At 52.2% G+C, this 19,848-nt stretch overlaps 3 protein-coding genes across 3 annotated transcripts; 2 read left to right on the forward strand and 1 right to left on the reverse strand.

Moving 5' to 3' along the window:
- Positions 1 to 1,234: 1,234 nt before the first annotated feature.
- NOL12 (nucleolar protein 12) lies at positions 1,235 to 4,790 on the reverse strand. Its single transcript, XM_068401884.1, has 6 exons — positions 4,706 to 4,790; positions 4,515 to 4,620; positions 4,288 to 4,336; positions 3,687 to 3,829; positions 2,598 to 2,698; positions 1,235 to 1,947 (listed from the first exon to the last, which is right to left on the reverse strand). The coding sequence occupies exons 1-6, from the start codon at positions 4,783 to 4,785 to the stop codon at positions 1,776 to 1,778; spliced, it is 651 nt and encodes a 216-aa protein (XP_068257985.1). The 5' UTR covers positions 4,786 to 4,790; the 3' UTR covers positions 1,235 to 1,775.
- A 288-nt stretch (positions 4,791 to 5,078) lies between these two features.
- On the forward strand, positions 5,079 to 13,218 carry LOC137663745 (arf-GAP with dual PH domain-containing protein 1-like). Its single transcript, XM_068401256.1, has 12 exons — positions 5,079 to 5,207; positions 6,173 to 6,388; positions 7,390 to 7,520; positions 8,454 to 8,545; positions 8,635 to 8,717; positions 9,454 to 9,566; positions 10,331 to 10,477; positions 10,911 to 10,994; positions 11,340 to 11,402; positions 11,914 to 11,985; positions 12,493 to 12,724; positions 12,809 to 13,218. Exons 2-12 carry the CDS (start codon positions 6,295 to 6,297, stop codon positions 12,835 to 12,837), a joined length of 1,140 nt encoding a protein of 379 aa, XP_068257357.1. The 5' UTR covers positions 5,079 to 5,207; positions 6,173 to 6,294; the 3' UTR covers positions 12,838 to 13,218.
- A 3,027-nt stretch (positions 13,219 to 16,245) lies between these two features.
- On the forward strand, positions 16,246 to 17,352 carry LOC137664230 (urotensin-2 receptor-like). The gene has a single exon (XM_068402091.1). It carries the CDS (start codon positions 16,246 to 16,248, stop codon positions 17,350 to 17,352), a length of 1,107 nt encoding a protein of 368 aa, XP_068258192.1.
- The last annotated feature ends 2,496 nt before the right edge of the window (positions 17,353 to 19,848 follow it).

The raw sequence follows: 19,848 nt of genomic DNA on the forward strand, positions 1-19,848 counted from the left end.
CATTAAACCCCATGAGCTTTCTGGAGTAGCCTTTAAGGCAGAGCAAGAGAAGATGACCACAGCTACTCTGGAGGTGAGGCAACCACATAAAGTGCATTTTCGTGATGTGACCAGGGTTATTCAGCATTAGTGCCTGAGAGCACTGACCCTCAGCTGAGGGCAGGACTCTAGTCCAAGTACACAAGGCAACAGTGGCACATGGGATAACAGTATCCACTTCCCTGCCATTTACCTTCTTTGGAGGAGAAAGGGAGGTCCAAAAGGACTTTATTCCTCACCACAAGCACATATGTCACACAGCTCCCTCCAGAAATTGTGTAGCTGCTCTCAAGTGTTGAGATCAGACTCCCCTCCCCAACACACTCTGAAGAATTTGTGTGTTTACATGCACATGCTCCAAGAAACGATGAGAGATACATCAGGCTGGTACCCTTAGCTTTAGCTGCTGGTGGCCATCAGCACTGCTTTGATGTTCCTCCATGAAGCCTCAGGCACTGGTTTACTCTTCTCCCTCTCATTTCTGGCATAAGGAATCTACATTCTTGCCCACTGCTGGGTTGCCAATTTTCTGGTGTGGGTTTTGGCCACACAGGCCTTTTCTCCCTTTGTCATTTCCTCGCCAGTACACATGCGGCAAGGGAGGGGGCCTGGCTGCCAGAGGCAGAAGAGCCATCATTTCCTACAGATACTCGAGGCCACAGGCCAGCATGCTGCCTAGGCTCGCTCTCCTCCTCAAAAGGATTCACTCCCAGTTTTGCCACCAGCATTCTGCAATCATGCGACCCTTTTTTCCCCTCTGCTGAAGGCATCCATGCTAAAAAACATACACTGAGGTCCCAAGAAGAAAGGCAATTAACTGCTGATGACTGCAGCAGCCCTGAGGTAAAGGGCAGCCTCTGCCACTCCCATCCCAGAGAGGGCCACACACATACAGCAAGGGCATTAGGGCATTTCATACTCCTCTGAGCCACTGCAATTAAGATCACCACATTTAACAGACAATGGAATGAGCCATTCCTGCTCTGGCTGGTTCTGTGTTACCACAGAAATACCTCCTAGCTATTCCTTTTCCTAAGCACCAGCGGATTCCAATATCCTTTAACCAATAGGAATCATCTCCCCTCTTCCCAGCTGGTACTGGTGTTAGCAGTTGCTGTCACGCTTGAAATAAGTCAGAAATGGTTTTTTTCTTAGCAAAATGACTTCATAAAGATTTATTCACAAAGTTACCAAATTTCACCTGGCACAGGTACCAAACAAAAAGTACCCCTGCATTCAGGGGTGGCGCTGGAGGAGAAACACATGAGACAAGACAACACCACATCTCCATGGAAAAAGGATTTACTGCACAGCAGAAATGCCAGGGATGGATGCATGAGTGGAAGCAGAGCTCTTCACAGTCGCATAAATTGCCCTGAGCATGTGCCCAATCAGCCCCAGATCCTCTCCTTTGATAAAGCCAAGGACCAGCTCTGGAAGGGGATGCCCAAAGATGGAAGGGTTACGCCAAATAGAGAATCTAGCCCCCAGCAGAAGTTTTTAGAGAGTCTGTGGTAGCCAGACACTTAGCTGGAAATCACTGCAGAAATAAACGGGTAGAGCATCTAGTGATCCTGGCCAGTGCTCAGGAGGTGAGAGAAAGGCAGAACTGGGCTCACTCCTGGTCAGAGAGCCAAAGTAAACAAGGCCCTTGCCCACAACGAAGGGGCTCCAAAGCGCAGCAGGCCAGATGAGGAGTGCTGTCCCAGCTGCTGGTCTGAGCACTAGTTTCTCTGTTAATCTTCATCGCGGCCCATTTTGCCTGTCAGCCTCCGTCGCTGAGTCTTAGTGGTTCGTCCCGTGCTGGATTTCTGGATTTTCTTGCGTGGGCCTTGCCCACGTTGAGGCCGCTTTCCTTTCGTCTTTTTCCGGCTGTGCATGTGCAGAGTGGCAGTAAGAGCAGAGATCCTGTGCAGGGCAGGGAGAGAGAAACGTTTGGGGACCAAAGTCTGCAGGAGCAAGGTGACACCACAACAATAGCAGGAGAGCCCCATGTGGCCCAGCAGGAATGGACGTCAGACACAGCAAGCGCCAGGGGAATTCCGCTGTGCTGGGCATCATCCTGACAGGGCAGAAAACTTCCAAGTCTACCTGTGCAGTAACAACAAAAATGAATTTTCTGAGCACTGGGCTGTCCAGCCGCCACAGAGTTAAGTAATTCTCTGCATCCTCAAAGCAGCTGTAAATCCTGGATACTGAAAAATGTGGAGAATGCCAAAGCTTTCAGCTTTAGGACCTTTTGCCCTTCATCCTAGAGATAAATTCTGCACCCTCCAATATCTGCCGAGAAGAAGGACTAGGCAAACAGTTCAGGACAAACCCCGCCCTACACCGCATCCTCCTCCTCCTGCTGCTGCTGTCACCAGGGATGAATGCGATGGGGATGGAGTGCCCGGGGCAGAATGGTGCTCTGCCAGTGCCCTCTGCTGGCTCCTGCCCCCGGGCACCAGGCAGCACAGCACACCTCCCTGCAACCACATGGCTGATCTGGGAATGCAAGATCCGCCCGACCCGCCTGCAAAGCCCAGCAGCAAAGAGTTGAATGAATTTATACGTACTTTTCAGACACGAAGGGGTTTCTGGACTTCTTGGGCATTGTTCTTATAGGCTTGTTTACCACCTCTTCCCCTTTATCTTCTTTTGATCCATCACTTTTTTCCTTAAAAAGGGAGCAAAAGAGAAAAAAATCCCTATAGACACGTGAAAACAGGCAGTCTTGTGATTCCGGTGTTTCTGCTGCCTTCTTTGGTTTCATCCTGTTTTCATAGAATCACGGTTTTGTGAACCACCTAGTCATGGATGAAGTCTTTTTTAATTCTGCACATCCCTTGCTGTCAAAATCTCAAGGTTTCTTACCACAGCCCCTCAGAAAGGGCCAACCAGGTAGAAATCCTACAGTAATCCACCCTAAGATCCAAAAACTTCAGCATGATCTTAATGACCATGCAACTGAAGTCTAAAGTATGAATTAAAGGTTTCAGCTTTTTTTTTTTTAAATTACTATTAAAACCTCTTTAAGTGGCTTTTCAGATTAGAAGATGACCTTACAAATGTAAAAGGTTAACTGCCAAACACAGACACTTGCCCAAAGAGCTCAAACCCAGCCATGAAGATCAAAAGGATCAAGTCAACCAGTGCCTGAAAACCTCTACGAAACAAGTATGAGATCTCAGTTACAATGTTTTGAGAATAAAAGCAACCACAGCCAGAGTGGTTTCCTTATTTGTGGTCCAATCACAGCATCATGGAGAGAGAAATCCCTCCTCATACTAATAGTAATTTTTCCTGGACAGGATACAGGAAAGACATTGAGGACAGTCAATGCAGCAAAGTCTGCTTGTGTTGTATCTGCTTTTAAAGTACTACATTTTCCCCATCCAGCCCTGTGGCACCTTTCACTTAAGCAAGGTCAGCTGGGACTAGCAAAGGATTCCAGGGAGGTTTGGAGTGAGCTGTTCACATAGGACGTTTCTTCCTCTTTAGAGGCCCAACATAAGTTGTGGAAGAACATGAAGTTACAAGTTTCCCTTTTCAATCCTTCTGCCAGACAGCCGCATGTCTTTGGGCATATTCAGGGAGTATGAGGCCTACCTAGCCAGCCCCAAGAATGTTTACAGCTGATACAGAGAAGCAGCAAGAGGCTTTACCACAGGGGTGGACAGTCCCAGCTGGCGCAGCCCTGAGAGGTCCAGGTCACTGATGGTGGTCACCGTTACAGTGTGGTTCGGGTGGTCGATGTTCACAGACTCTATCCGCGACGTCACCAAGTGCTCCAGTTCATCTGCCTCATCTGGGAAGACAAGACATCCTGCACTGCAAAGTGCCCACCTTTTCACAAGATACGCTCGCTTTTTCCTGCGGTGCCACACTGAGGAGGGAGACCCAGCCTTCGCATGCAGGGTTAAAGGGTGGACGGGCTCGAACACTGGCACTACAAGCATGAAGGGCAAGCTCCTTCTCCCAGCAGAGGGAACCTGGTAACACCTTGGAGATGTCCTCCTGCTTGTTCCTTTCTGTACAACCCACCTGACCCCCTGTTCCACCAGGGCCAGAGGGCTGAGGGAGTCACCGCTCAGATCGCTGCCCAGCGGGACACGAGAGGAGCGAGGAGCTGACGTCGTGGGACAGTGTGCGAGTGCCCCTGCTCCAGCTCTTGTCACCCAGCCAAGGGTTTCGAGACATGAGCGCCCACCTCACACCGCCTCCCCGCCACCCAGGGCCCAGCGCCCGCCACCGGCCAATACGTACCGAGCGCCTCCTCCCTCTCGCTCAGCATCTTCAGGTACTCCTGGTGCCGCTGAGGGATGGACACAGGTCACTGCCGCGCCTCTGCCGCTCCCGCCGCCCGGGACGGCCCCGTCCCCCTGCGAGTGGGGCAGGGGAAGCCCGGAGACCCCTCCTGCCCCACTCCTCGCCCGCCATGGCGGGAAGGGGGGACCCTTCTCCCACGGAGGGCCAGGGGGATGTGTGGATACCTCCTCCTTCATCTTCCTCTCCTCCTCCTTCAGCTTCCGCTTGATCTCCTCCAGCGCCGCCTTCCTCCGCTGCACCTTCCGCTTGTGGAAGCCGGTCAGGTACTCCCTGCCGAAACCCCACGGCTTTTAGCGACCCCCTCACCGGGGGATGCCTCTCCCCAACCCCCGCCCCGGGGCCCGCCCGGCCTCACCTCCGCCTCTCCTCGTCGAAAGTCACCACCAGCCGCCCCTCACGCCCGCCCGGACCCTTCTTCCTCTTCTTGCTGCCCATGGCAGTACCACGCTGCTACTGCTGCCGCTGCCGCCGCCCGCCCCTTCCGCCGCCGCCCGGCCGTGAGGGGCGGCCCCTGCCCTGCCCCGCCCGCCATTTTGTGCCGCCGCAGCTTGTGGGGCGAAGGGGGTAGCAGGTGGGCGGCCCTCGTTCGCTGAGCCGCTGTTGGGCTGCGGGCGGAGCGGCCCCGGGGTGTGGGGGGACCCCAGCATCGCCGGCGGTGGGGTGAGTGGGAGGGAGGGCACGCCAGGGCCGCTGCCTTGGCTGCGGGGCGGCTTGAAGGAGCAGAGTGGGTCCGGTATCGGGTCCTCTCGTCCCACGGGTGTGTGGCACCTCTGTGCGTCCCCTCACCCGCTCCTGGTGCACTTTCTCTCCCCCAAGCTCGGGCTGGGAGAGAAAAACTGCTGTCGTGGACCTTGCAGGTGTCTGCCGCCAGACCTGGCATCCAGCTTGGGGCGGGCAGGGGACTCCAGGCTTGGGTGCCTCCAGCTACTGCTTTTCTTCGTCTCCCTCCTGGCAAAAGGCTCTTATGGTGCTGTGGCCAGCATAGCACCTGATGTCTCGCTCTGAGACCCGCTCTGCCACTTCTCCGAGTATTTGACATCTGCATCTCTTTAATAAAGGTCATTCCTGTAATATTTAACGTGCATTTCTTCAGTAAAGGTCTGAGAGTTTATTTCAAGCTGTCACCATTGCTTGGTGTCAGTGGCACCTGTGTGCTGCTCTTATCCAGGGGGGAGGCAAGTGCGGGGATGGGTCTTGGCTCTGACACTGAGTCTCCAAGATGCAGGACTTGGCTGAGCAGCCGTGGTTTCTGTACTCGATGGTGGAGCGAAGTACCAGGTTGAGTAGATGGGGGCATCAGGACTGCCGTGTTCCTGGCTGCTGGCTTGAGTGACTTTGGCTGAACTCTTGAACCTTTCTTGCCCTCCAGTCCTCGCCCTAAAAATGGGTGTAGTGCTTGTGTGGTGGCCAGCTGACTTTGGTGGAAGCTCCCAAAGTGCTGTGGGGACAGCCAAAGCCAACCCCCCCAGCCCACAGAGCATGATGAGTCCTGACAGGGCCTGGCGGCCGCTCGTCCAGAACTGCCTCGCCTTTATCAGCTCTCTTGCTGCTTGCGCTCTTTTTCTGGCCTGTCCTTTCACCAGCAGAAATGCGGAAAAACCAGTTCTGTGGTTAATTGCTGCACTTCCCTCCACGCCCATGGGGCAGGTCTCCTTCTTCTCCTCCTCCTCCTCCTCACCACTCACAGTCTGGGTGCACTTCAGCCTCCAGCCTCTTCGTCCCTACCTGCGCTCAGCCTGCTCAGGTGCGCTGTCAGGCCTCCACGCTCCTTCCGTTAACCTTACGGCTTCTCCTGCCTTTCCCTTTTTCCTCTGTCTGCAAGAGCTTCTGGCTCTCTGGTGGCTCCTTCTCCCTTGGGCAACCCAGCGGGTTGGCCCACAGGTGCAGAAGGTGCAGGCAGCTGCCTTCCTGGCCTTACCCTACCCAGAGGGATAGCATTTGGACATGATGACTGGAAGCAACGAGAGGAGCATGAAGGCCCTGAAAGAGGTGTGGAGAAGAGCAGAAAACTCTTTGTGCGCAGACTGTGGGAAGCCAGGTGAGTCCCTGAGGGCTGCTGGAGGAAGAGTCAGAAGCGGGGAGCTGGGGCTGGTCTCTAGCAGCAGTTTGGTGCTGGCTATCTGACTGCCCATGAGCCTGGGGCAGAGAGGGAGGAGAGGCATTGCTCTGTCTGGGTACTCGCTTCCTCTCCCTGGAGGTGAGTTGGCAAGGGAGGAGGAAGGAGATGCTGCCACAGCGCTGGTGGGAAGAAAGAGGGGGACACGGTAGTGCCAGATGAGCAGGGGCTGTGTAGCTGCAGCACCGTGGGTTGTAGTCATGTCAGATCTGAAATACAAATCAAGGTCATGCCCAGTCAGGACCTGACAGGAAGGCTCCTGGTGAAATCCTAACTGCTCCAGAAAGAAGGCATGATTCAGGAGGGCATTGTCTTCTCCGTGACTCAGCTAGGAACTGACAACCTGCCACAGGCGCCTTGGAGATTTCTTTTACTGAAGGGCTTGCCCTCTCGAAAGGGTATCCAGTTTGAGGTCCTACAGGCGCTACTAAAAACACCCATCGTACTTTTCCCAAAAGGGGCACGTGGAGTGTACCACCCAAGCCAAATGAAGACTGGGCTAATTAGTACCATTTTACCTTCTTAAATTCTCCCTGGAGAATTTTGGATTCAAGGCTGCTTTCTACTTTCTGAGCTAAATACTGTTGGGGGTTTGCTGTGTTGCACTAAACAGCTCCTGGAGTCTTTTCCCAGAGGAAAACTGGTTTCAGTTTCATCTTGGGTGACCCTTTATTCAAAGGGAGTTCGCAGAGCCCTTCGGAGTTTTTTAAGGTTCATGTCACTAGAGATTCAGATGAAGTGGTTGAAACAGGGGGAATGAGAGACTAACAGCTGTGCTTTTTTCTTGTCTGTACCTTGGGTGTTATTCAGCTCAGGTGAAACTATGGTCCCACAGCTCTCTTTCTCTGGACTATGTTCTCAGTTGAGGCGTATCTTCCAGGGGAATTTACCCCCCCTAGTCATACTCTTTTTTATACCCTCAGATCCTGACTGGGCATCCTCTACTTTGGGTGTCTTTATATGCCTCAGCTGCTCAGGAATTCACCGCAACATCCCTAGCATCAGCAAAGTCAAATCCCTGAAGATGGACCACTGGGACGATGCTCAGGTGCAGGTGAGATCTTTATCCCCACTAGTATGTGAGGAGGGTTGGGTCTAGGCCATACACCTAACATGTCCTGGGAAAATCAGCCCTTTGGCCTCACAGAGTTGGAGATTTCATCTGATACGTAGTCCCTTTGCTACTCATGCTCTGGACACTTAAGCGAGGATAACTCCCCATAACCCATTGGGAGATGGATGATGCACTTGCCTTATGTGTCTCCCCATGTCTTGTTACTTTATGGCTAATGCAGAGCTCTTGCAATGTATCTTCTTGCCAAGGCTCAGGGTCTTTGCCGCACCAGATTACTCATTTCCCACTCGCCAGCACCATTCAGCCTCAATGTCTCCTCTTGGTTTCAGCAGTCCAAGGGGAAAATCTGGGGCAGTTCCATGCTCCGAGAAAAGTTTCCAGATATAATGTGATCTCTTGGGAAAAATGGCATTTATGGGAACTTGACTTCACTCCATTACATCCCCCTCAACCCATTAGTCTTCAGAGGACTGAAAAAATTTTCCAGAGATCCAAAGAAAATAATCTGTATCTTGCTGCTCTTCAGAGAGGAGCGAAGAGGTTTGGAATGTCCTCCCAGATGGCATTGCAGAGCTGTCATTGAACTCAGTCTCCCCGGAGATGTGGGTCATGGCAGCAAATCCACCGAATGTGTGCGCACCCAGCCCCACGGAAGTGACATTTATGGCATTCTGTTGATTCAGGTGCAATCAGTGTAACTTCTGAGAGTAGACAAGACCTTTGAGACCCACCTTTCTGTAGCCAGACCCACCTTTCTGTAGCCAGACTTTGCTGGAATGTTGCAATGGACAGGAAAGAGAATGCTCCATTAGAGCTCAATGTGCATCTAGCCCTGGAGTGGGTCAGGAAAGGAAAAGCCCGACATGAGTCTGCATCAAAATGAAGGCACTAACTCTCTGTCTAACTCTGCAGTTTCTGGCCAAGCACGGGAATGCTGTGACTAAAGCCACATACGAAGCTCACATCCCTATTTACTATTACCAGCCAACCTACAATGACTGCCAGTAAGTTGCTGCCTACAGCAGAAATGGGGGAAGGGCAGTCCTGGGTTCCTTTAGTTCGTTTCTGCGCTACCTGTCACCTCTCTCCCCAGAGTGCTGAGAGAACAGTGGATACGGGCAAAATATGAACGCAAAGAGTTCACCGAGCCGGGAAAACAGCTGCCGTATTCTGATGGTAAGAGCAGAGCACAGCACCAAAATATCCTGCCTGTTGCCTTTGCTGGAAGCTTTTGAGCACCATGAGGAGAAAGCTCATAGTGTCGATGTTGCAAATCCCACATGTACTCCTGAGAACCCATCTGGTACTTACAGGGCATTGTTTTGGGGGAGTTTAAAGTGTGGGCAGCATAGGTTAGCACTGCCACGGGTTGCTTCCAAGCTTGGTATTACCAGCTGGCATTTTTTGAAAGCGTTTGCTGTTCTGGTGGAGCCAGACCTCTGCAGTAAGGAATTTCTGTCCTGCTACGTGCCACCCCCTCCAACCACAGCAGTTGTCTTTGAAATGTCACTGCCAGTGCTGTGACACAAGGTGCTGGAGCCCAAAGGCCTGCAGAGTCAAGTGGGAAGAGTTCTGATCCCATGCCAGGGTCTGTGTGGGCCAGGACTATGGTGTTCACCGGAGAGATGGCTCTCATGCTGTCAGAGGCAGTAGCGGGAGACGGACTAGGAGCTGGGAAGCATCTGGGAATGTCTTTTGGTGACCATTTATCTGGGCTGCAAACCCAGGAACACCACCATCTTCAGGTGTAAGTCAGAGGCGAGACTTCTCCTTCTTAGGTGTTTGTTCTCAGCAATAGTCCATCATGTGCTTTGTCCCAGAGGTGTGGCTGGGACCCCAGGCTGCATGCAGCTCTCTGATGCCTACTGTGCCTGTGGGGGAATGCTCTTAAAAGTGGCCTTTCTGCTCCTAGGGGTGAAGGAAGGCATCCTCTGGAAGCGAGGCCGAGACAATGGGCAGTTCCTACCCCGCAAGTTCCTCTTGTCTGAGAGAGAGGGATGTCTGAAGTATTTCACCAAGCAGGATGTGAGTATGGTGGTCAACTCCCACCTCAGTGCATGCTCCACCCAGAGCAGGAGGATTACAGAGAGGTTTCCATTTCCTACGCATGTTTCTGAGGTTGCCTTGCTCATCCCAGGACAGGGATGATAACAGAAACATATCACTGAGGAGAGGGGTCCCCTTCCTACTGTCAGGGTGACATTTTTCCCACGCCCTCCCTTTGTGCTACCCTACACCCTTCCCTCACTGCTGATAAAAGGGCTGATCTTTCACTTCACCCCTATCCATTTGCCTGGCTGTGTAATCCTGCACCATCCCTGGAAACAGCCTCACCCCACTGTGAGCCAAGTTGGCAAAAACCTGTTGTTTGTTTTTTTTTGAGGAGGGCTGCTCTTCTGCTAGTTCGTCTCCCTGAAATGAATGGGGCAAGTGCTAGTATACTGTTGCAAGGGAGGGAATGGCTTGGGGTAGGGAAGAGCAGGAGTGGGGTCTTTGCTTTTGGGGTCAGTTAGCCTTTAGACTGGCTCAGCTGTAAAGTCAGATGCACTCTTAGTGTCTCGCTGGCAGTTCCATAGTAGCACAGCTCAAATGTAAATTGGAGGGGCTGGGCCACTGTTTGGTCTTGAGCATGCCACACAGTGAAGGGAGTGCAGGCTATAACAGTTTTGTTGGGAAGGGGCACTTATTACCTTTTAACACCCTCTGACCCTGCCTTACCCCACTAAGTCAGCTCAGGTCTCTTTCCCGCTAGGATTGCTCATGCATGACCAATGCCATTCTGTTCTCAGGCCAAAGAACCCAAAATCAATGTTAAAATAGATGTCATCAATGCTACGTTCCAGCCAGTGAAGACTGGGAACCCCAATGGCCTGCAGATCACCTATCTCAAAGACAACAAGACTCGGAATATATTTGTCTACCATGAAAGTGGAAAGGTACCTTGTTTTAGCATCAAACACTGCAAAGCAATTGAGGTGATTTGAGAAGCTGCTGGTATTAAATAGTCTGAAGCACAGGTAGGACAGGGCGGGGGTGTGTGAGTTGCTGTAGTTAGCAGGGTGGGGGTTCTGGCTCTGTGTTTGCATGTCTGTGAGAGAGTTTTGCTGCAGGGAGCAGAGCAGGAGCACTGGGTGAGTCAGCTTGTGTGGGAAGAGCTGCCATAGAAGATGTGCAGATGTGCTGCCTGTGCACGTGGGGAATGGGGCAGCCATGGTGGTTGTGTGTGTGTACGAAGGAGATGCTATAGGTGCTGGGGAGGGAGAGCTGGCTGTGTTTGTAGTTAACATAGGCCTGGGTGCAGCTGGGTGAATTTAGGTGGCTCAGTGTTGCTCTGGTTAAGCTTTCTGTCCTGTCCTTTTCCGTTCTCAGGAGGTAGTGGACTGGTTCAACGCCATTCGCTCTGTGCAGTTCCATTATCTGAAGGTAGCATTTCCCATTGCCAGCGATAATGAGGTAAGGCAGCACCAGAGCGCAGTGCTGAGTGTCCCACTGGTAACTCAGTTGTGTGATAAAAGAGCCCATTAGCTACTAATAGGTCCCCAGGCACAGAAGTGGAAATTGCAGTGTTTAGATAGAGGGAAGAGAAAGTGTGTGTAAAAGGGCCTGTGACGGACAGAGGACAACCGCTCTCTGCTGTTTCTGGGCACTTTGGAGACAGAAGTCACTCCTGGCTAGGCAGTTCTGCAAACATGAATTTAAAAGGCATCTGAATTTGGGGGAATGGAAGGAAGGGTCAGGGGCGAAAGCAAATAGCAAAGAAACGTGGCTAAGTGAATGTTACTCTTGCCTTTTTGTCAGATTAAAAATCGACTGACAAGAAACTTCCTGAAGGAGGGCTACATGGAGAAGACTGGTCCCAAGGTGAGCTGCTGTGGGAGAAAAAAGTCTAACAGGGACCTCACAGAGAGCCACTGACCTTCCCTACTTCAATGTTTTTCTCCTGCTGTTTCCCCATTCCCCCCTGACTCTTTAGACACCCGTGGGAACAGTGTGTGTGCACCAAGGGAGGGGAGAATAAAAGGAAGGGGAAGGACACATGTGAAAGTAGATGAAGCCAGAGTCCCTGCTTTCTCCCAGAACAACAGATCTCTCTGCATGTGTCTGTGTGTGCGTGACCTTCCAGGTATTTAGCGTCTAGATTTCTCCTGTCTCAACTCTGGGGTCCTTCACAGAAGTCCAAGAGTTGGGGACAGAAGTTGGGACTGAAAAACCCGATACTGATCCCCACTCTCAGCTCAGAAAGGGTGAGGAGGAGGTTGCTGTTAAGGCAGGGGCTTGGTTCAAGTGGTTGGGATGAATTTTGGGTATCCATTCGCGCTGCTCGCAGCAGAGGGCACTGTCGTCTTACAGATGTCACCTCTTCCCTTCACAGCAGAGAGAGGCTTTTAAGAAGCGCTGGTTCACGCTGGATCACCGCAGACTCATGTACTTCAAGGACCCTTTGGTGAGGGGGAGATCTAACCTCCAGCAGCTGCCGGCAGCAGTGCTGAGGGCAGGGTCAAAGTGCAACCAGAGTCTTTGCTCTGCAGTAAGGGAGGCTTGCAGGTTCCCCAGCTGCTCTGAATGGACTCTGGGTCTTCCCCTTTCCATCCCGCTTAGTTAATCCCATGCTTTCTGTGTTTGTTTCACTGCCTGCAGACAGTGGGAACAGGGAGGGCAGTGGTCTAAAGGTGGTGATGGGGAGGAGAGTGACATGGGGGGTGACATGGAGAAACAGGAGCAGCAGTTCCTCTCTCAGAGCACTCGAGATCTATGCTGTTAAATTTTCCTTTCTGCCGCTGCCTTTGAGCATAGCCTCCCAGCTCTTCTGAATCCCCTGACCACCTTCAAATCTTTTTGGTGCTACATCCCTGATCCTCACCCACCCTCCTCCTGCCCTTAGGTGCACGGCTATTATTCCCTGGTTCTTCTGGGATTCCTTAAATCCTTCTCTTTCCCTCCTGATGTGCAGGATGCATTTGCTAAGGGTGAGGTGTTTGTGGGCAGCAGAGAGAATGGCTATAGCGTCCAGAAGGGATTGCCTTCGGGGACACAGGGCAACTTCTCTTGGCACTATGGCCTCACTATTGTCACCCCCGACCGGGAATACCTCTTCACTTGCGAGTCGGAGACTGACCAGCTGGACTGGATCGCAGCCTTCACTAGTGTCATCAACCAGGCCATGACACCACAGGAGTATGCAAGTAAGTACCTGGATGTTGTTTCCTTCCCCTCCTGCCGCTCTGGTTCAGGGTATTGCCTTAATGCACCTTTTTTCTTTACTACAGTTGAAGCCTACTTCAAGTTTAAATCCTAGGAAGCCGTGTGGGAACCTTGCTATGACTCAACTCTACCTGGTCCTGTTGGGTGGGCTGTCAGGAGAGGAGAGGAGATCAACATCAGAGAAACACAGTGCTTTTGAAGCACCCTTTGAAGCACTTTTTTCCCCATAGGCGGTCCACTTTGTTCTGGGGGCCAAATTAAGCTGCTTCCTTTCAAATGCAAGACTTTGTGAGTTTGAATCCTCAGTGCAATCTGTCACTGTTAAATTGCAGTGATCTGACTCAGGCCTTGAAAACTTGGCACTTGTTATGTTGGACATGGGACCTAGCATCACTCCTGCATGAAGCTGCAGACAGCCACCTACCTTATGCGAGAAAACAACTGCCTGTCTGGGGCTATGCCCCAGCAGGTTGCAGGGGCTGCTTGACTAGGAAAGACAAGAAATGGCTTCTCTGCTGGCAACAGAGATGTGAAACATCTAGATATTTGATCAGTTAGAGCTGTAGTTGACAAAGGTCACTTAAAAGATGTAATCTAACAGCCAAATGTGAAGCCTGTTTCCTTCTGCCGTGTGTGGGCTTGAAAGCTTCTTTGGACCACATTTGTGTGGAGACCTTCCTCCAATTGCTACAGAGAATGTTAAGAGATCTGCTCAGAAACAGTGTGTGTATACTTGTGTGTATGTGGATAATGTGTGTGTGTGTATGTGTGTGTGTGTGTGTGTGTGCAAGTAACAAAAAGCGGTGGGAGGTGGAATACTATCCTAGGGAAGATACTGTGAGGGATATTCATGCCATTCAAGTTCAGCTGTCATATTGGAGTCTCTAGTCAAACCAATGGAGAGAGGTTGGGTCTGGCAGAGAGCAGCCTATGGTGTGTGATGAGACAGACCTTGGACTCTGATGACTTTACTAGAGTGCAGGGGTTGACGTCTGAAGTTAGTAATATATGGATCTCTGCTCCCTCATTCTCTGTATGTCCAAGGCCTGGCACTTTCATTCTGCCCTATACATTACATATGTATATATTATATATTGCATTCAAATACAATTTTATGCAGTAGTAGGAAGTCTGTATGTTCATGTCCTCCTAGTAACAGTTAGCCCGAACTGCTAAATCAACCCATGATTCATATCTTGAAGATCATCTCTTAAAGCTCATATCTTGAAGATCATCTCTTAAAGCTCTCCTGGGAGAGCTGTGTTTCACATGCTGGAAGTACCAGCTGAGTTCTGCTGATGACTGTAGAATTTGATGTGTCCACAGTTTTACGTAGGCAATGTGAGAGCAGGCATCTAGTGTGTTAAGGGGAGCTAACTGGAATTAATGAGGCAACCAGTACTTTAATTAGCTCCTAAAGAAATTAATAAAAATATCCCATTGTAATTTTAACTTCCTAAACGAGCTGAGCTGCCAACTGCTAAGGCATGAAGTCATCTCTTGAAAAAAACGCCCAGACAATCAGAGCAAGGAGCCATGGCTATTCCTTGCATTTCCCAGGGCATGTGGACTGTGAATCTTCCCATTAGAGCCAAATGGTCAAAGTCATTGTCCCCCACTGCTTCTCTGGGTGCCCCTCTCTGTGCTGAGACCACCACAACCTGTTGGGAGCATCAGCTTCTGGGATGAGAAGGAACATCCCTCAACCTGCTGCCATGGCACGATGGAGCTTTCCACCCAAAAGTGTATTATTTTCACTGTAGTTTGCTGATCTCTCCCAGTTTGGAGCATGACTGTCCTACAAACCAAAGGGCATTGCAAAGCTTGTGTTCCAAAATGAAATGCTTTTTGGTTCTGATAACGTGAAAATGGGGCAATCCATTAAAAAAAAGCTCAAGCCTCATGTAAACAATCTGTACACTCAGTTCCCTGGGAAGTAGAGTAGAGAGCGTGACCCAGCCATGCCAAGAGCTGATACATATAACCCAGAGGGAGGCCTCTGAAGTTCTCTTCATCAATGCCATATATGCCATATGCCTACTCCTGTGGCATGGTCATGCTGAAGCTGTTGCTGTTGCATGCAGCACGTTGCTTGGGAAGGTGCTTGTGTCCTACTGCAGTAATGGCACATCTGTCTCTGCTCTGCAAATTCTGTCCCACTGTGTCTGTTCCCTGAGATGAATGAGGCTCCGATGTGGGTGAAGAAAGGGCAGGGTAGCGCTGGGTGCAGAAATGTGGGGACATAGGTGTCATGCAGTGATGCCCCGCTAGAAGGCAATGGTGCCTACTTAACACACACCTGCTCCCTGCTCTGAGGTGAGGCAGCAGGTCTTGGGGGTTCAAGGGAAGGAGGGGGAAGGCTTAGAGGAGGAGGATGGTCTTTGGGGAGATGGAGGAAAGAGTGGGTCTAAAATATTCAGCCCTTTGAGTCTCTAGGAGCTTGCTGTTGACTGAGGGACAAGGGTGGAACAGGGCCAGGTCATAGTAAATGTGAGACGTCCTAGCATCTGGTGGGCTTGCTTGCAAAACGGGGAGCTGCATCCATTGTCTACACCTCAAGGGCTCCTGATGTCCTTGGAAGGGAGTGGGGGACAGGCCCTCTCAGCCCAGCTTGGCTAAGGGCCAAGGAGAGCAGTGTGGCAGCTCTCTGCCTATTGCATTTTCAGGGCTAGCCCTTGTTCCCCTTCTAAAGCCACAGTGCGATGCTTCCTCGCCCTGCCACATTAGGGAGTCTTGTCTTTCCGTTATCTCCTCTTTCAAATGAGGAATACTGTGCAAGGGGAAATGGGAAAAAGAAAGGGAAAAAAGACCAAGAAGGAAGAGGGAGATGGAGATGGAGGAAGCTGGAGGAAGGCACTGGGGAAGAAGGAGTATGTCTGCAAGAAAGAGGAGGGAGCCAGCATGACTCCTCACCGAGTGGCTAAGAGCCCGGTATAAACTGGGACTGCATTCACACCTGTGTGTGAAGCTGTGAGTCAGACGCATTCCTCCTTGCAGTGGGCAAGGCAACTCCTCAGGGGCTGGTTCAGGGGGGCAGAGCCCACCTCTCCAGAGTCTATCTATCTATCTGAGCAGAGAGGACACAGACCTGGAAGAAGGAGAAATCCACTTATCCACTGAATCTGCTGGTTTCCGTGGGCCCAGCAAATGCTGGAAAAGCAACAAGCGAGGAGCTGGTGAAGACCAGAGACGTTTCCTCCTGGCTGGCAGAGGCTATTTTGCACCTGTATCAGTTTTGAAGGGGAGGGAGATGTCCACTTCTCATCCCTTTGGTGGTTAAGGAAAACTACCAGATGGAGCTTGTGATGGACAAGATCAACAAAATGGACTGGGCAGCTGGAGGTGAGGAATAGACTTCTCTGCAGTACCCTATGCTTGCTGAACTCTCCCATTTTTCCCTCTCGTGTGAAGGTTAGACGTATCTCATACAACGAGGGGTGAAGGCAGAGGGAAGGAACAGATCTCTGACAGCCTGACTTGCTCTTGCTCACCCTACCCAAAGATGTCTTGTGATCCTTTCCCCATCAGCGCAAGGCCTGGAGAGGATCCTGAGGGTGGCAGCTTCTCGGAGGAAAGCAGTGGTGGGGGTGATGGCGGTAGTGTCCTGGGAGGGGACAGCCCAGTCACGGGGCCTCTGGGTGCAGTGCTGCTGGTTATGTGCCTCGCTGGGATGGTAGGGAACATCTACACGGTGGTGGTGGCCTCTGGCAGGGTGGCGGGCCGCTCAGCGGGCTCCTTGGGGGTCTACGTGATCAACCTTGCCCTGGCTGACCTCCTGTACCTCTCCACCATCCCCTTCGTGGTCTGCACCTATTTTGCCCATGACTGGTTCTTTGGGGACGTGGGCTGCAGGCTTTTGCTCAGCCTGGACCTCCTCACCATGCACGCCAGCATCTTCCTCCTGACTGCCATGAGTCTGGAGAGGTACTGGGCGGTGGCCAGGCCGCTGCGGGCCAGGCAGGCTGGCAACGCTTGCCGCAAGCTGGCCAGCGCTGTCCTCTGGCTCCTCTCCCTCCTGCTTACGGCCCCCATGATGGTGATGACCCAGCTGCGGGAGGGGGGCGGCCCCCACAAGCGCATCTGCATCCCCACCTGGACACCGGCAGCCTTCCGTCTCTACCTGACGGTGCTCTTCACCACCAGCGTCCTGGCACCTGGCGTGGTGCTGGGAGTCGTCTACATCTGCCTGGCCCGGGCGTACCGGTCCTCTGCCTGGGGCTCGGGGCTGCCAGTGGCCGGCCGAGCCCCCACCCGGCAGCTCTTCTCCAGGATCTCCGCCATCGTGGTGGCCTACTGGGCCTGCTTCCTCCCCTTCTGGGCCTGGCAGCTGGCCGGGCTGTACCGGGGTGAGGGGCTGGGCATCGGCCCCACCACCCAGGCGTACCTCAACTTCGGCATCACCTGCCTGGCCTACGGCAACAGCTGCGTCAACCCTTTCCTCTACACCCTGCTCGCTGGCAGCTACCGCCGGCACCCTGGCCGCAGCGGGATGGGCATGGCACGGCCCCCAGCACCTTCCCAGGAGGCCGTGGGTGGCCCAGTGGGAGGCCACAACATCCCCCTGACTTTCAGGGAGTCATTGGGGTCTGTGAGGGAAAGCGAGGGGTGAGCAGTGCCCCAGGCTGGGAACATCTCCCAGCCTTTGGCTGTGGTAGAGTTGAGAAATAAAAGTGCATCACCTTCCATGCGAGTGTGCAGTGTCTTCCATCGTTGTTGTTGTGGTGCATTCCTGTTCATGCCTTCCCCTTTGCAAGGTGCTCACCCTCCTCAACTCGGGGGAGGACACTTGTCTTGGGGATCCTGACTCCATCCTCAGGTCCTTCAGCCCTCGCACACCAGCCTCCACCTTGCACAAGGCTGGGGAGTGGGTGGAAGGGCGCAGTCATCCTCAATACATCTAAATTATACAGCTGAGGAACCCTCGCCACCCCTCACCTCCTTGCTAGCAACAGGCCAAGCCATAACAAAGTCAGGACAACAGTGAGTCACAGATATCACAGGACCAGTGAGTCACTTCAAGAAGCAGCCGCGCTAGCAGGAGACCTGAATAAGGTTCATCCTCTTGTGGTAAAGCTCACACTCAGTTTTCTTCCCCCACCCTCCACAAAACAATCTTTGAAGAGTCTTTCCAAAAAAAGACTCCCGAGTGCAGTTAAGAGACATTGTGAGATCAATTTGAAGTACAGCCTGGGGAGGTCAGCACATTTGCTCAGCTTTCAAGATCAGCCCAGCAAAGGAAGCTGCAACGAGAGAGCTCCACTACGTGTCCATCACCACAGCTCACGGAGAGGGCCCTCACCAGCACCATGTCCCTGCTGTGGCTGAGGAAATCCCCAGCTCTCTGGCCTACAAAATGTACCCCAGTTTGCCAGACTGTGTCAACACCACTGCATAAACTGGGCCAGGTCTCTCACCTTGTGGCCATCTAGCCTAGCATGGCTCACTTCCATACAGCTAAACTCTCTTCTCATCCCCAGAAAGGATGGCCTCATCCATATCACCCCATGGGAAGAGTCCCCAAGCTATGCTGTCCTCCAGCCATGCCTATGCACAGGGTGGCAATGTTAAATGTCATGTTTACTATTATAGATGTAGCCCTAAAGAGCAGGATGCGATCATCCAGACTGGCTTTGGGCAACACAGAGCTTCAAGAGAGATCCACCTGCAGAGCATCAAGTTGCTTGTACACACCCTAAGTGTTCCTGCCTCGCAGCTCAAAAGCCCATCTTGAGCCCTTGTCTCCAACTCATCTCTCTTTTCCTCCTCAGCCCCCCAATTCCTAGCAGCCAAGCCTCCCTCTGCATGGCTACCTAAGACACAGGACCCGGCAGACCCTCATGAAATATGGAGCGAGAATGAGAAGTGCTGCTGCCATAGGAGAATGTTTATGTGTTCCAGCTGCTTTGCAACTACTTAATTGAAGGAATCAGCCCAGCCAGGCCTGCACGGACTCCTTGTAGGACACCAAATTGTTTGTGCTTCGTGTTGCTCATGGCCAAGCCTGGAAATGAGGATCCAAAAATTGGTTCCTTCCATCCCAGGCCTATCTGGTGACTGCTGTGCACTGTGGAAAGGCAGCTCCCACCTTTCCTATGCCCACCAGGCACAGCCTGCCCAACAGCAGTAGTCATTGCTGCTGAAGTAGCACCAGACAGGGAGAGCTCCCAAGGCAGCTTCTGGATGATACCTTGGGCAACAACCCACAGCCCAGTGAGAACTATGCTGCACTATCAAACATGCCTCATCATCTCCAGACTCCTCAGAGGCTAGCCTCAGTTTAGACTGAGAAGTGCTCAGGCTCATTTAGGGTAATATGAGTGAGGGGGCAACAAAAGCACAGTGGACACATCCTTAGCATCCAGTAGCCCAGCTGGGCATTGCTACCTCTCCCAGCTCTAGATTGACCGGGGAAGGCACATGGGGCAGAACAAAACCAGATCCCTCCAGGATACTACCTTCACATGCCACATGAGCCATTGCCCAGCACTATTTGTGCTTCTGCAGTTATTGGAAGAAAGGATTTGGATGAGGATCCCACTGCATGCTCCACCACATCCAGCAAGGAATCCTTTTCTACTGCTGTCCCCATGCATGAGCAAGAGGTCCCAAGAAGACATAGGAGAGCTGTGTCATGAGTAGGACCAGCCTCTACAGAGGGGTGCAGCCCAAAACTAGCACAACTGAGGAATTTCCCATCATTCCATGTCCCACTAGGTTTACCTAGTACAGCAACTCAAGGCTGTCTGAGGCCAGCCAGGGATGCTTAGTTTAAGAAGAGAGACATTTCATCAACGCATGTTACTCAGGCAACGGTAAGGTGTCAGTTTAGACCTCAAGAGTGGGTGACTTTGCCAAAGGGACCCTTCCACTCCCCCCTAGCCACATCTAGCCCCAATGTTTCCTCCCAAGACTCTTTTGGCTTTTGACCCTCCCTCTCCTCTCCATCAATGACTTTAAGGGCCAAGGCTGGCATGATCCCACCCACATATGGTACTCAAGTGAAGTTAGCTACCCTCCTCCCCCCACCCCTCCAGCAAGGTGACCAACTCATGTGGACTTGCAGTATAAAACAGATTAGATTGAGACTGGGTAGACCAAAACTCTC

Source organism: Nyctibius grandis, chromosome 5 (assembly GCF_013368605.1).
Source record: "Nyctibius grandis isolate bNycGra1 chromosome 5, bNycGra1.pri, whole genome shotgun sequence".
NCBI lineage: Eukaryota > Metazoa > Chordata > Aves > Nyctibiiformes > Nyctibiidae > Nyctibius > Nyctibius grandis.

What these genes read in the sequence shown, in the direction of transcription:
- NOL12 (XM_068401884.1), bottom strand. Translation starts at nt 4,785, where the DNA reads ATGGGCAGCAAGAAGAGGAAGAAGGGTCCGGGCGGGCGTGAGGGGCGG. An exon ending in TTCGACGAGGAGAGGCGGAG is followed by an intron (nt 4,621 to 4,705) that starts GTGAGGCCGGGC and finishes GGGTTTCGGCAG; the next exon opens with GGAGTACCTGACCGGCTTCC. An exon ending in AACCCCTTCGTGTCTGAAAA is followed by an intron (nt 1,948 to 2,597) that starts GTACGTATAAAT and finishes TGCCCTGCACAG; the next exon opens with GATCTCTGCTCTTACTGCCA.
- LOC137663745 (XM_068401256.1), top strand. Translation starts at nt 6,295, where the DNA reads ATGATGACTGGAAGCAACGAGAGGAGCATGAAGGCCCTGAAAGAGGTG. An exon ending in GGGACGATGCTCAGGTGCAG is followed by an intron (nt 7,521 to 8,453) that starts GTGAGATCTTTA and finishes CTAACTCTGCAG; the next exon opens with TTTCTGGCCAAGCACGGGAA. An exon ending in CCATTGCCAGCGATAATGAG is followed by an intron (nt 10,995 to 11,339) that starts GTAAGGCAGCAC and finishes CCTTTTTGTCAG; the next exon opens with ATTAAAAATCGACTGACAAG.
- LOC137664230 (XM_068402091.1), top strand. Translation starts at nt 16,246, where the DNA reads ATGTCTTGTGATCCTTTCCCCATCAGCGCAAGGCCTGGAGAGGATCCT.